General features: G+C 60.9%; 1 protein-coding gene across 1 annotated transcript; it reads right to left on the reverse strand.

Annotated features, from left to right (window-relative positions):
• Window positions 1-1,079: 1,079 nt before the first annotated feature.
• NLRP6 (NLR family pyrin domain containing 6) lies at window positions 1,080-7,758 on the reverse strand. The gene is made up of 9 exons (XM_049780938.1): window positions 7,476-7,758; window positions 6,435-6,473; window positions 5,746-6,269; window positions 4,765-5,664; window positions 4,376-4,701; window positions 3,007-3,099; window positions 1,797-1,967; window positions 1,548-1,715; window positions 1,080-1,218 (listed from the first exon to the last, which is right to left on the reverse strand). The coding sequence occupies exons 1-9, from the start codon at window positions 7,756-7,758 to the stop codon at window positions 1,080-1,082; spliced, it is 2,643 nt and encodes an 880-aa protein (XP_049636895.1).
• Window positions 7,759-11,961: the final 4,203 nt, after the last annotated feature.

Raw genomic sequence — 11,961 nt, forward strand, 5'->3', positions numbered from 1 at the left:
CAAAAACGTGTCTGTGGTTAGCAGCCCAGGGCCTGTTCTTTCCCTGTCATCAACTGGGGGACGGGGAGGATGTCCTTGTCCTTGGTCCCGAATGCCCTGGGGAGATTGACACTCGCTGCTGACTGGGTTAATAGGGACTGAAGAAAGAAGTATTAGCACCAACAGGGCAATGGGCAAAGTGTAAAAGAAGCCAGTGGCAGGGAGTGCCAAGGAGCGTTTATTATGGAGGGAGAAGAGGAATCACTCCACTGTCCAGAGTCACAGTTCACAGCCTCTTGCAGACACTCTGCACTCACAGGTCCCTCTGGGTTGGACCACACAATCTGTGATGGGTCCACTTTCTTTTCCTTTTGGTTTTGGGTCGTACCCAATTGTGTCTGGGGCTGACTCCTGACTCTGCACTCAGGGATCACTCCTGGAGGTGCTCAAGGGAGCAGATGAGGTGCCGGAGACCAAACCTGGTTGGCTCTGTGCAACGTTGAATGTCTTAGCCGCTGTCCCATGTTGCCAGACCCAGTTTCACTCTTTTTTTTAGCTTGTTTGTTTTTGTTTTGGGGTCACACCTGGCAGCACTCAGGGGTCACTCCTGGCTCTAGGCTCGGAATTGCTCCTGGCAGGCTCGGGGGACCATCTGGGATGCTGGGATTCGAACCACCATCTTTATGCATGCAATGCCTTGCCTTCATGCTATCACTCCGGCCCCAACCCCAGTTTCACTCTTAATGCTGAGACTCGGGGAGAATGTTTTGGGGAGGATGGTCACTGCCTGCCTCTGTCCTGCTTGATCTCCAGGGCCCCACGCTGATCATGGAGATGGGAGGCCCAGCACTGAGATCGTCAGACAGAGGGAGCTTGTCACCGTGTTTGCGGGGTGCTATGCAGAGGTGCCAAGTCCTAAGGAGAAGAGGGTGACCCAAAGAGAGTGAGGGGGGTGGGGAGGGCAGTCTGGGTGCAGGACTGCAGGCCCAGGTGGGGACACACTCCATGGGGGAGCCCCACCTGCCTCCCAGGGCTGCACTGTGGAGCTGCCCACTAAGGGGGAGACCCCGAAGTCATGTTGCCTCTTGTCAGCTCTGGCCTCACAGGACACTGATCTGTCCCTCGGGAGTGTTGGGGGGTGAGTTCAGCGAAGGGTGTGTGATAACCAGGTCTGGCTTGGCTGTGCACACGGTCCGCAGCTCCTGCAGGGACCCCTCCTGTAGCTTCACAGAGGTCAGGCTGGAGGGAATTAATAGGGGGATGAATTAGTGGGGGATGGGGGAATTAGCAGAAGATGGCAGCATCTTCTGGGCTCAAGGCTGGGTCACGAGAGATGGGCACAGAGGGGGCAGCCTGGACTGTGCTCAAGACCTGGAGTGACAGAGGCCATCAGGGACAACCAGAGGATGGTGCAAGGGCAGGGCACCGGAGAGGGTTCGGAGAAAGCACCACCAGCCAGGGTATCGGGCTCAGGGTGGATGGCTCAGTGTCTCAGGGTTTATAGTGGACGTAACCCAGATCCACCCAGTGGAAGCCCCCAGCTCCCCCCACCCCCACGCTGGCTTTACTCGAGGGTCTGCAGGCGGCACTCCGGGTGTCTCAGGACCCCGCACAGGTAGGTCACCACCGGCTCCGACAGCTGACAGCCACTGAGGTCCAGCGTGGTCAGGGCTGGGGTCCGTGGGAGAACGCTCACCAGGCGTTGCAGCGTGCCCAGGACGCTGGTTTGCTGCACCCTGAGGGACGGCAACGTCAGAAGCCTCGGTGCCCCTGCCCCAGCCCTCCGGGTCCCGCCCCAGCCGGGCCTCACGCCTTACCTGAACACCTGTACCTGGCACTGGGGCCAGGCAAGGCCCTCGCTCAGAGCGTGCATGCCCGCCTCACTCAGCCCGTTATGGAGGAGAGCCAGCTCTCGCAGGGCAGGGGCGCGCCTCACGGCCATCGCGAGGTCTCGGCACACGGAGTCAGGAAGCCTGCAGTGGGACAACCTAGCCGGGAGCACATGCCAGTGAGTCCCCACCTTGCCCCACCAGCCCTGCCCCAGTCTGGCCACAGATCCCCACTTGCTGGCCAAGCGGGCTGCTCTCCGGGACACCCTCTTTCCATGCGTTCAGACATGGTGACCTCCTTACCCTCCACCATTGCTCCCTTGCTGTTTGCTCAGCCCGTGTGGGCAAGGGGCCTCCTGGCTGTGACGCCCTTTGACCTCACCCATCTGAGCCCAGCCCTCTTCGCTGTCTGCAGGCATTCTGGGATCAGCTAAGTGGTCTCCTGGTTCCCCTCTGCAGTGGAAGGGGAGGAATCTGACTGGCCAGAGGACATCAGACAGCTATCTGGCTCAGGGCATTACATAGGGTAGTTCCAACAGTTCCAGCAGTGCCTCTTTTTTTTTTTTTTTTTTTTTTTTTTGTGGTTTTTTGGGTCACACCCGGCAGTGCTCAGGGTTACTCCTGGCTCCATGCTCAGAAATTGCTCCTGGCAGGCACGGGGGACCATATGGGACGCTGGGATTCGAACCGATGACCTCTTGCATGAAAGGCAAACGCCTTACCTCCATGCTATCTCTCCAGCCCCTTGCAGTGCCTCTTTTTAATTGTTTTGCCCTTGTTTGTTTGGTTGGTTTTTGGGCCACACCTAGCTGCACTCAGGGTTTAACCCTGTCTCTGCACTCAGAAATCACTCCTGGCAGACTCAGGGGACCCTATGCTGACCCAGGTCAGCAGCGTGCAAGGCAGACGCCCTTCCCACTGTGCTATTGCTCCAGCTTCTACAGCTTTCCTTTGGAAGGAAAACCCTCTTGGTTTTCCTTATCAAACCCCCCAAAACAGCTGAGCACAACCTGCTCTCATAGCAGCACTCAGCTATCTCCCCAAGAGCCCTGTTCCCAACCCCTCTCCCCTTGTCTGTCTCAGGTAGGCAGACAGTGGCCCCAGCTGCTCTCAGCCCCTGTCCACAACCCTTCCCCAACAGGACAAACCCGTCCCTGCATGCCATCACATTCCGGGCTGCCTAGGCGAGGTCACTCACGTGAGGCTGCTCAGGCCACATTGCTGGTCGGTGATGGCCTCGCAGAGTGGCCCCAGCAGGGACACAGGCGCCTTTCTCCTGCGGGCTGTGGAGCTGCAAAGGAGAGGGAGGTGTGACCCCAGGCTCTGGCCCTGTCCTCCTCCCTGCAGCCCTGAGATTCACTGTCCACCCCACCCCTCACTGAGCCAGGACCTCCCTGCTCCCAAGCCAGAGTGGAGCTGAGCACGTCTCCTCTGAGGCCCTCCCTGCGGGTGACTCCAGGGAGATCCGATAAGCAAGGCATCACTGAGGGACTGTCCCTGTCCCAGCCTCCTCTGCGTCCTGCTCACACTGGACACCAGGCCATTGATGGCTGGAGTCAGGAGCCCAGGAGCCAAGAATCCTGGTGCAGGCTGGCCTTGGAGGAGCAGAGGACCTGGTGGGCAAATGGGTGGCATGTGATGGCCGGTGACATTATTTGTAGGGTTGGACAGGACCGGGGTGGGTCGCCCAGAAACTGGAGGACAGGAAGTGGCAAAGTGTCTGGGCTGTGGGGCACAATTTGAAGCAGAAAGTGGTAGTGGGGACGGTGGGTGCAGCAGTCAGTGGCCCAGTCAGGCAGCTCCAGTGGCATGAAGACCCCGGGAGAAAGCTGGGCACTGTGCGACTGCCTGGCACATCAGTGAGCAAATCAGTGTTCTTCCTGGCTCTCAGTAACCTGTACCCTATGCCCAACTGACACCATTCTTTTTTTCTTCTCTCTCTCTCTCTGCCTGCCCAACTGACACCATTCTTTTTCTTTTTCTTTTTTTCTTCTCTCTCTCTCTCTCTTTTTTTTTTAGGTCACAGTGCTCAGAGATTACTCCTCGCTCTACTCTCAGAAATCGCTCCTGGCAGACTTGGGGGATCATATGGGGTTTTTTGTTTTTGTTTTTGGCTTATGGGTCACACCCAGCAGCCCTCAGGGGTTACTTCTGGCTCTATGCTCAGAAATCGCTCTTGGCAAGCTCAGGGGACCATATGGGATGCCGGGATTTGAACCACCGACCTTCTGCATGCGAGGCAAATACCTTATCTCCAAGCTATCTCTCCGACCCCGGAATGCCGGGATTCGAACCGCCGTCCTTCTGCATGCAAGGCAAACACCCTACCTCCATGCTATCTCTCTGGTCCCACCCGAGGCCTTTCTTACTTATTTTATTTTATAGTTGGGTTTTTGGCCCACACCCGGAGGTGCTCAGGGGTTCCTCCCGGTTCTGTGCTTGGAAATCGCTCCTGGCAGGCTCGGGGGATCCTATGGGATGCCGGGGATCAAACCCAGGCCACCCGCATGCAAGGCAAACGCCCTACCACTGTGCTCTGGCTCCACCAAGGCCCTCCTTAGACTCACGTGCCACCCAGGCTCCCCTGCAGCCTCCTCATGAGGCTCTTCTTCTTCTTCTCAGGGGCGACGGCCAGTCTGCAGTCGGTCAGCCGCAGCGCCTGTCCGGCCGGGCAGCAGCGGACGCAGTAGCTCAGCACGGCGATGTCCATGCCGCTGAGGTTCAGGTGCTCCAGCGCCAGCTGCCCGAAGCCCTGCAGGGCCTGGCGCACGAACGTGGGCTCCTGCGTCTCGTACAGGCAGTACAGCAGCTCCAGAAGGTAGCTGAGCTCGGCGTCCTCCTCCTCTTCGTCTCCCTCCTCCTCCTCCACCTCCTCCTCCTCCCTCTCCTCCTCCTCCTCCTCCTCCTCGTCCAGCCTCGGGGGCTCCCCGGTGCTCTCCTGCCTTCTGGGCGCCGCAGCCTCCTCGGGCGCGGCCCTCTGCGCGCGCTGGCCCTGGTCCTGCACCCACCGCAGGACGTCCTGCTTCAGTCTCGGGGCCACGACGCAGCCCAAGTGCCGCTCGACTTCCCGCGCCCGCTCGGCGCTCAGCAGGCCGAAGAGGAAGCGGGCGGTGAGCGCCAGGTGGCCGTGCTCCTCGGGGTAGCGGCGCAGGAGCGCTCCCAGGCCCCGGGCGGCCGCCGCCTCCTCCTCCTCCAGCAGGAAGGACAGGGCGGCGAAGAACTCCTGGAAGCTGTGGTCCATGAACTGGTAGATGACGTCGGCCTCCAGCACCCCGGGCAGCTCCTTCCCGGTGAGGAAGGCCTCCTGCGCCGCGGAGCCCCCGAGCTCCAGCCGCGCCAGGTCCTCCGCCGAGAACTGCGCCCGGCAGCCCAGCACCCCTTCCCGGGCCAGCCGGCACAGCCGGCGCATCTCGCGCTGCAGCTGCGGCCCGCGGTCGCGGGCGGCGAGGACGCCGACGGTGTAGAGCAGGTAGACGGACGTGGTGGTCCTGGAGGTGCGCGACAGGTCCTGGCGCGCCTCCATCTGCCGGCGCAGCACGGTGCAGACGATCCAGCACATGAAGGGCACGAAGCAGAGCGAGAAGAGCGTCTCGTTGGCCTTGACGAAGCGGTAGGCGCGCTCGGCCTTGGCCTCGTCCTCGAAGAACTTGTAGAAGTACTTCTTCTTGTCCCTGTTGGAGAAGCCGCGCACCTCGGCGCACTGCGGGGAGTGCAGGCGGCCCTGCATCCTGGCGGCCACGGCGGTGCGGGACGTCACCAGGAGGCGCGCGTCGGGCAGCAGGGCCTTGCTCAGGAGGCCGCCCAGCACGCCGGCCGCGGGCGCGGGCTGGAAGGGGTCGCTGCAGGCGGGCGCGGGCTGGGAGGGGTCGCCGCGGGCGGGCGCGGGCTGGGAGGGGTCGCCGCGGGCGGGCGCGGGCTGGGAGGGGTCGCCGCGGGCGCCCGGCTGCGGGGCGGGCGCCTCGTCCAGGCCGTCCAGGATGAAGAGCAGCTTCCCGGGCTGCTGCAGCATCTCCCGGAGCGGCGCCGCGCGGTCGGGGCACTGCTCCAGCAGCAGGTCGGCCAGGCTGCAGGCGCCCGGGCGCTCCAGCAGCTCGCGGCAGGCCAGGAAGAAGGCGAAGTCCACCTTGCCGTGGTACAGCTTGCCCGCCGCCCAGTCGTACAGGATCTTCTTGGCCGCCATGGTCTTGCCGATGCCCGCCGGGCCCTGCAGCAGCACGGTGAGCGGCCGCTGGCCCTCGTGGTCGCGGCGGAACAGGCGGTTGAAGGTGTGCGTGTCCGAGCGCCGGGCGCGCTCCTGCTCCGGCTCGTCCGCGGCGCCCGGCGGCTCGTCCCAGGCCTCGGCGCGGTCGCGCGCGATGAGCACCTTGGTGAAGCGCTTGCTGATCTTCACGGAGCGCGCGTTGCGCTCCTTCACCTTGGCGTGCTCCCGCAGCACGTGCTCCCGGTACTTCTTCTTGTACTCTGCGGGGCGCGGGGCGCGGGGGTGAGGCCGGGGGAGCCGCTCCGTCCCCGCCGCGCGCCCTCCCGCCGTCTCCGCCGAGCCGCGCCCCCTCTCCCGAGGAGGGGCGAGCTGCGGGGAGCCTGCCCCTCCTCCCCGAAGCGAGAGGCGTCGTCGGGACCACCTACCCGACACGGACAGCAGGGCCAGGGTGCTGGAGCCGAGCCCTGGAAGGAGAACCCCGGGTGAGACGGGGCGCGCAACGGCCAGGGCCGGGGATGCCCGGTGCGGGGCGCGCGTGGTTGGCTGGGTTAGGGTTAGCGCCCTGGATGGAACCAAGGGGCCTTTGAGCCGTGCGTGCGGGTGCGCGAGGTGTGCACACGTCTGTGCAAGGGTGTGCGGGGCTGTTTCCGAGGGTCCCCACCCCCGGGTGAGACCGTGCGCGCACGGCCGGGGATGCTCCGTGCGGAGCGCTCCGCGCATGGTTGGGCTGGTCAGTGGCCTGCATGGAGCCAAGGGGTCTTTGAGGCACTCGCCCGTGTGTGCAAGGGTGTGCAGGCGTGGGTGTGGGGTGTCTGAGGGTGTAAGGGGCTTGCGGGGTGTGCGGGGGTGTCCAGGGGCGTTTTCAAGGGTCCCCACCCCGGGTGAGACCGTGCGCGCACGGCCGGGGATGCTCGGTGCGGAGCGCGCATGGTTGGGCTGGTCAGTGCCCTGCATGGAGCCAAGGGGTCTTTGAGGCACTCGCCCGTGTGTACAAGGGTGTGCAGGCGTGGGTGTGGGGTGTCTGAGGGTGTAAGGGAGTGTGCGGGGTGTGCGGGGGTGTCCAGGGGCGTTTTCAAGGGTCCCCACCCCGGGTGAGACCGTGAGCGCACGGCCAGGGATTCCCGGTGCCGGGCGCGTGTGGTTGGGTGGGTCAGCGTCCAGGATGGAACCAAGGGGCCTTTGAGGCACGCGCCCGGGTGTGTGAGGGTGTGCAGGGGTGTGCGGGGGCTTGCGGGGGTGTGCAGGGGCGTTTTCAAGTGTCCCCCACCCCCGGGTGAGACCGTGCGCCAATGGTCGGGAATGCCCGGTTTGGGAAGCGCGCGGGTGAATCAGCGCCCTGCACGGAACCCAGGGGCCTTTGAGCCACTGGCCTGGTGTGCAAGGGTGTGCGGGGGTGTGCTAGGGTGTGCGGGCGCGTGCGGGGGCGCTTCCGAGGGTCCCCACCCACGCCACCCCGCCGCGCTCACGCTGCCGCCTCTGCTCCTTGAGCTGCGCCGCCACGTCGCGCACGTCCGCGCGCTTCAGGGTCTTGAGCGCCACGTCCAGCGCGACTTCGGGCCCGTAAAACTGGACCAGCTGCTGCGAGAGCTCCAGGGCGTCGGCGCGCTCCAGCCGCCCGCGCGGGATGCTGCGGCCGTCCAGGGGCTCGTCCTGCAGCTTGAGGCGGAAGCGCTTCAGCTGCTCCTGGCTCAGGTCCTCGAGCGCAGCCACGAGCAGGTCACTGGCCATCACGGCGGCGCGGCGCTCCATCGTGTCCATGCTGGGTTGGGACGGCTCGGCAAGTTCCGAGAGGGGACCCGCTTCTACCCCTTCCCCTGCCCCTCTCCTCCCAGTCCTCGGTGCTCTCGTGCCTTCCTCCCCTTCCTTCTCCCTGGAAGCTGCGCTGGTCTGGGCAGGAGAGGGTCCGGGTCCCCAGCTTTACTCCCCAGAGCTTTGGTGAGACCCCCAAGGTGCCCCGTGGGGCCCCTGTCCCTGGGGCCCTGAGCACCAAGCCCCGCTCGGCTAGCACTTACCTGGCGCAGGAGGCCCCGGCCTGGCCCTTGGGGACTCACTCTGAGAGGTCACCCCGCGCAGGTCCGAGAGGAGCCGTCCAGTCCCATCCACGCCCTGTCCCGCTCTGGGACTTGCGGGCCCTCGGGAGTCCGTTGGACAGTCCACGTTTCCAGGCTCTGTCACAGGGGCTCCCGATCGCCCTTTATGGGCTCTGCCGGGCGACCTTTGAGCCCTTTCTCCCCTGTTGGCTTCATTCTCGGGGAGCCTGGGTGGGGCGTGCGTATGAGGAGGCATCGAATTCGAGGGTGGGCTGCGGCTTCCAGGCCTGGGAAGGTTCCGATTGGAGTGAAGGCGAGGAGGGCCCGGTGAGGCAGAGGGATGGCCCGGGCGCTCGCTCAGCGGGGAATAGGGAAGGGAAGGAAGGTCCGTCCACCCAGGGCCAGAAGACAAGGGTGCCGGGATGAGGGTGCAGTAACGGGCTCCCAGCTGGTTCAAGCAGATCTGAGGGGAGGGGGCCCCCAGTGTGGCGTGTGTGTGTGTGTGTGTGTGTGTGTGTGTGTGTGTGTGTGTGTGTGTGTGACTGGCCTGGGCACCGCAGGGATGATGGGGGCACATGAAAATGCCTGCACAGTGTGTGTGGCCTCAGGATGGGACGTGCGAGTGCTTTGAGGCAGCTCAGTGGAAGTCCGCAGGCGGTAGGGCCTGGTACCTGAGACTGTGATGGGCGACGGAGGCTGCCACAGTGTCACAGAACGGGGTGGGGGACACAGAAGTTATGGACGTTCACACGTGCCAGGTGTCTGGCTTCCCAGGTGGAGGAAGCCGACAAGAGCCAGCAGCAGCTCTGGAACGGGCCAGTGTGGGTCCCCAGATAGTGATGACAGAGGGAGTGCCGAGCTATGCCTCGGAGTGACTGAGCACTGATTGTGGCAGACTGAAAGGCAACCCCGGAGCCCCTGCTGGCCGCCTTCTCGTAGGAGGACCTCCCTCAGAATTTCCCTGCCCCAGGCCTTCCTCCTGGAGGCAGGCACAGCCCCCGCCTTCCCCCTGTGGGACAGGCTCTGCAGACTTTGATCCTCCTCTCACACCCTCCTGGGCCTTCTCCCCAATCACCCCCAATTTGCTCCAACTCCAGGCGATACTTCCCAGAACTTGCACAGAATAAGGGCGGGTGAGGAAGGTGTGGCTCAGTGTTGGAACAGCTGTACACAAGGTTTTTTGTATTTTGAGTCACATCCAGAAGTGCTCAGGGGTTACTCCTAGCTCTGAGCTCAGGGGTCATTCCTGACAGTGCTCGAGGGACCTTATGGGATGCCAGGAATCAAACATGTGCAAGGGAGCTAGAGCAATAGCACAGTGATAGGGCATTTGCCTTAACTCAGTGTTTCTCAAATAGTGGGGCGCCCCCCCCCCGGGGGGGGGGCGCGATTGACCTCAGCAAACACTGAGGTCAAACAAAAAACAAGCTAAGCCCCGTGTTTATGTCTTTGTATGTCTCTGGAGCTGAGAGTCGCTGTGTCCTGCTTCAAACCCGGCTTCGAAAAGCTCTGAATTGCAAAACGTGCTCATTGGAGCCATTAATCCAGTCATCACCTCTGATTAAAAAATGAGCTCAAATTATTTAATATATTTTTGTTTTGCAGGTTAAAGCTTTTTTTAAATAAAGATACTATTTACAGTTGCGTGTGGGGCGCAAAAAAAATGTTTTCTTCTTCCTGGGGGGCATGACAGAAAATAATTGAGAAGCACTGCCTTAAATGCAGCTGACCCAGGACAGATCTGGTTTTGATTTCCTGACATCCCATATGAACCCTTGAGTATGCCAGAAATAATTTCTGAGCTCAGAGCCTGGAGTAACCTCAAGTGCCACCAGGAATAGCCCAAAAATCAAACCCAAAAACTGTGTGCAAGTCAAATGCCCTACCCACTGTGCTATCACTCTGGTCCATCACAGACATTTTTTTTTTGTGAGGGGGACACAACTGGCAGTGCTCAGGGCTGACTCCAGGCTCTGCACTCAGGTATCACCTCTGTGGGGCTTTGGGGACCATAAGTGGTGCCAGAGCTTGAACCCCGGTCAGCCATGTGCAAGGAAAGTGCCCTCCACATCGCACTATTGCTCCAGCTTCTTCACAACCTTGTAAGACATGAATCTGCCTCATCCTGGTGCACCCCAGGAGGATCGTTCCATGGAGCCTCCAGGTGAGGGATACTTGCGTAGTAACCAAGGGGATGTCAGGGCCTTGCAGATGCACTTGAGCTTCCACGGGGTCTGTGTGGGCTTCCTGTCCAGGATCTTCTCCTCAGACATGCTGGCAGTCTACAGAGAAAACCATAGCAGGAACCGGACGTGCATAGTGGGAATATTCCCAGTTCAGTGCTGTGCTCAGAAATCACTCCTGGCAAGCTCAGGGGACCATATGGGATGCGGGGGATCGAATCCGGGTCCAAGGCAAAAGCCCCACCACTGTGCTATGGTTCCAGGCCCCTGCTGAATGAATTCTTGACAATAGGTTCTCTGTATCCGCACCGGCACCTTGGCCTGCTTGCTTTCAACATAACGGATGACCCCGTCCTGGCGGGTGACCCTGCACGTGTCACTGAACCTCTCCTGTGCAAGGTGTAGTGCAGCGGCACTGAGGACAGTCTCGGTGTGCTGGCACCTCCGTGAGTGTTATCTGGAGCTGCCCTTCCTGTTGTCTCAGGGTTAGGACTTCAATCTTGTGCTTCGTGCTGACACAACTTTCTCTTCAAGAAGTCCTCATCTGGGGTCTGAGACAGCGTGGGGTCTGTGACACGGGGCCCAGGAGCTCTGGCTGTTCTGTCTCAGCAGCCTAAAGGAGCGGGACCCTACAGCCTGCGCTTTGGAGACGCCAAGGTCATGCCACCTCCTAAGACAGACCCTCCGTGATTGGACTTTGTGCTAGAATCATTCACTCAGCACCTGCTGATAACAGCCCTGCAAAAGGTTTTGATAACAGAAGCCACAGGAAACTCTGCTCCGGAGGTGGGATATGGGAGCAGGGCTGAGGAGTAGAGGGGCAGAAGCGAGGAAAATGAAGCCCGAGGAGGGAGAGGCAGGAGCCAGCAGGGGAGTTGGGCTCACCTGGGTTTGCATCCCCAGCCCTGGGGCCCAGGAGGCTCATTTCAGAGTCACATCACTGTTTTTTTTTTTTTTTTTTGTTTTTTTTTTTCCTTTTTTGTCAACAAACTTTGTCACTCTGGATGGAGTCTGTGTGTCGGGTGTTTTCCTGCCAGAGGCTTTCGGGGGCCCTGTGAGTTTGGCTGGATGCTTCTGGCAGGCAGCTCTGCGTGATCATCTCATCTTGTGGCTGGGATCTTAGCAGTTTGTTTTGGAAAGGCTTTCAGTACTTTTAAGCTTGGCTCCTCTACTTCCCTTTTTCTGTCTTACTCTTTCTCTGTTTCTCTATTTCTCTCTCTTTCTCTCTCTCTCCCTTCCTTCCTTTCTTTCCTTCTTTCTTTTTTAACTTGATTGATTGATTAATTGATTGCTTTTTGGGCCATACCCATTGGTGCTCAGGGATTGCTCCTGGTTCTGCACTCAGAAAATGCCCCTGGCAGGCTGGGGGCCCATATGGGATGTCGGGAATCCAACCGGGTCCCTCCTGGGTCAGCCGCAGGCAAGGCAAATGCCCTACTACTGTTCTATCTCTCTGGCCCTTCGACTTCCCATTTCTTCTGCCTCTGTGACTTTGTTTTGTTTTTGGGTCACATTCGATGGTGCTCGGGGGTTACTCCTGGCTCTGCACTCAGAAATCACTCTTGGCAGTCACGGGGGACCATATGGGATGCTGGGATTAGAACTACCATCCATCCTGGATCGCTGCATGCAAGGCAGATGCCCTACTGCTGTGCTATGTCTCCGGCCCTTTTTGTAACTTTATAAATGATTGAAACCTGTCCTTTTGGCTCTGCTTTCTCTGGCCAGTCTTCCTAGCC

Source organism: Suncus etruscus, chromosome 9 (genome assembly GCF_024139225.1).
Source record: "Suncus etruscus isolate mSunEtr1 chromosome 9, mSunEtr1.pri.cur, whole genome shotgun sequence".
Lineage (NCBI taxonomy): Eukaryota > Metazoa > Chordata > Mammalia > Eulipotyphla > Soricidae > Suncus > Suncus etruscus.

Coding starts and splice junctions, on each gene's coding strand:
- NLRP6 (XM_049780938.1), bottom strand. CDS start 7,758: ATGGAGCGCCGCGCCGCCGTGATGGCCAGTGACCTGCTCGTGGCTGCG. Junction 6,270..6,434: donor GGCCCTGCTGTCCGTGTCGG/GTAGGTGGTCCC, acceptor CGCGCCCCGCAG/AGTACAAGAAGAAGTACCGG. Junction 3,100..4,375: donor CAGGGGAGCCTGGGTGGCAC/GTGAGTCTAAGG, acceptor TCTCCTTTGCAG/CTCCACAGCCCGCAGGAGAA.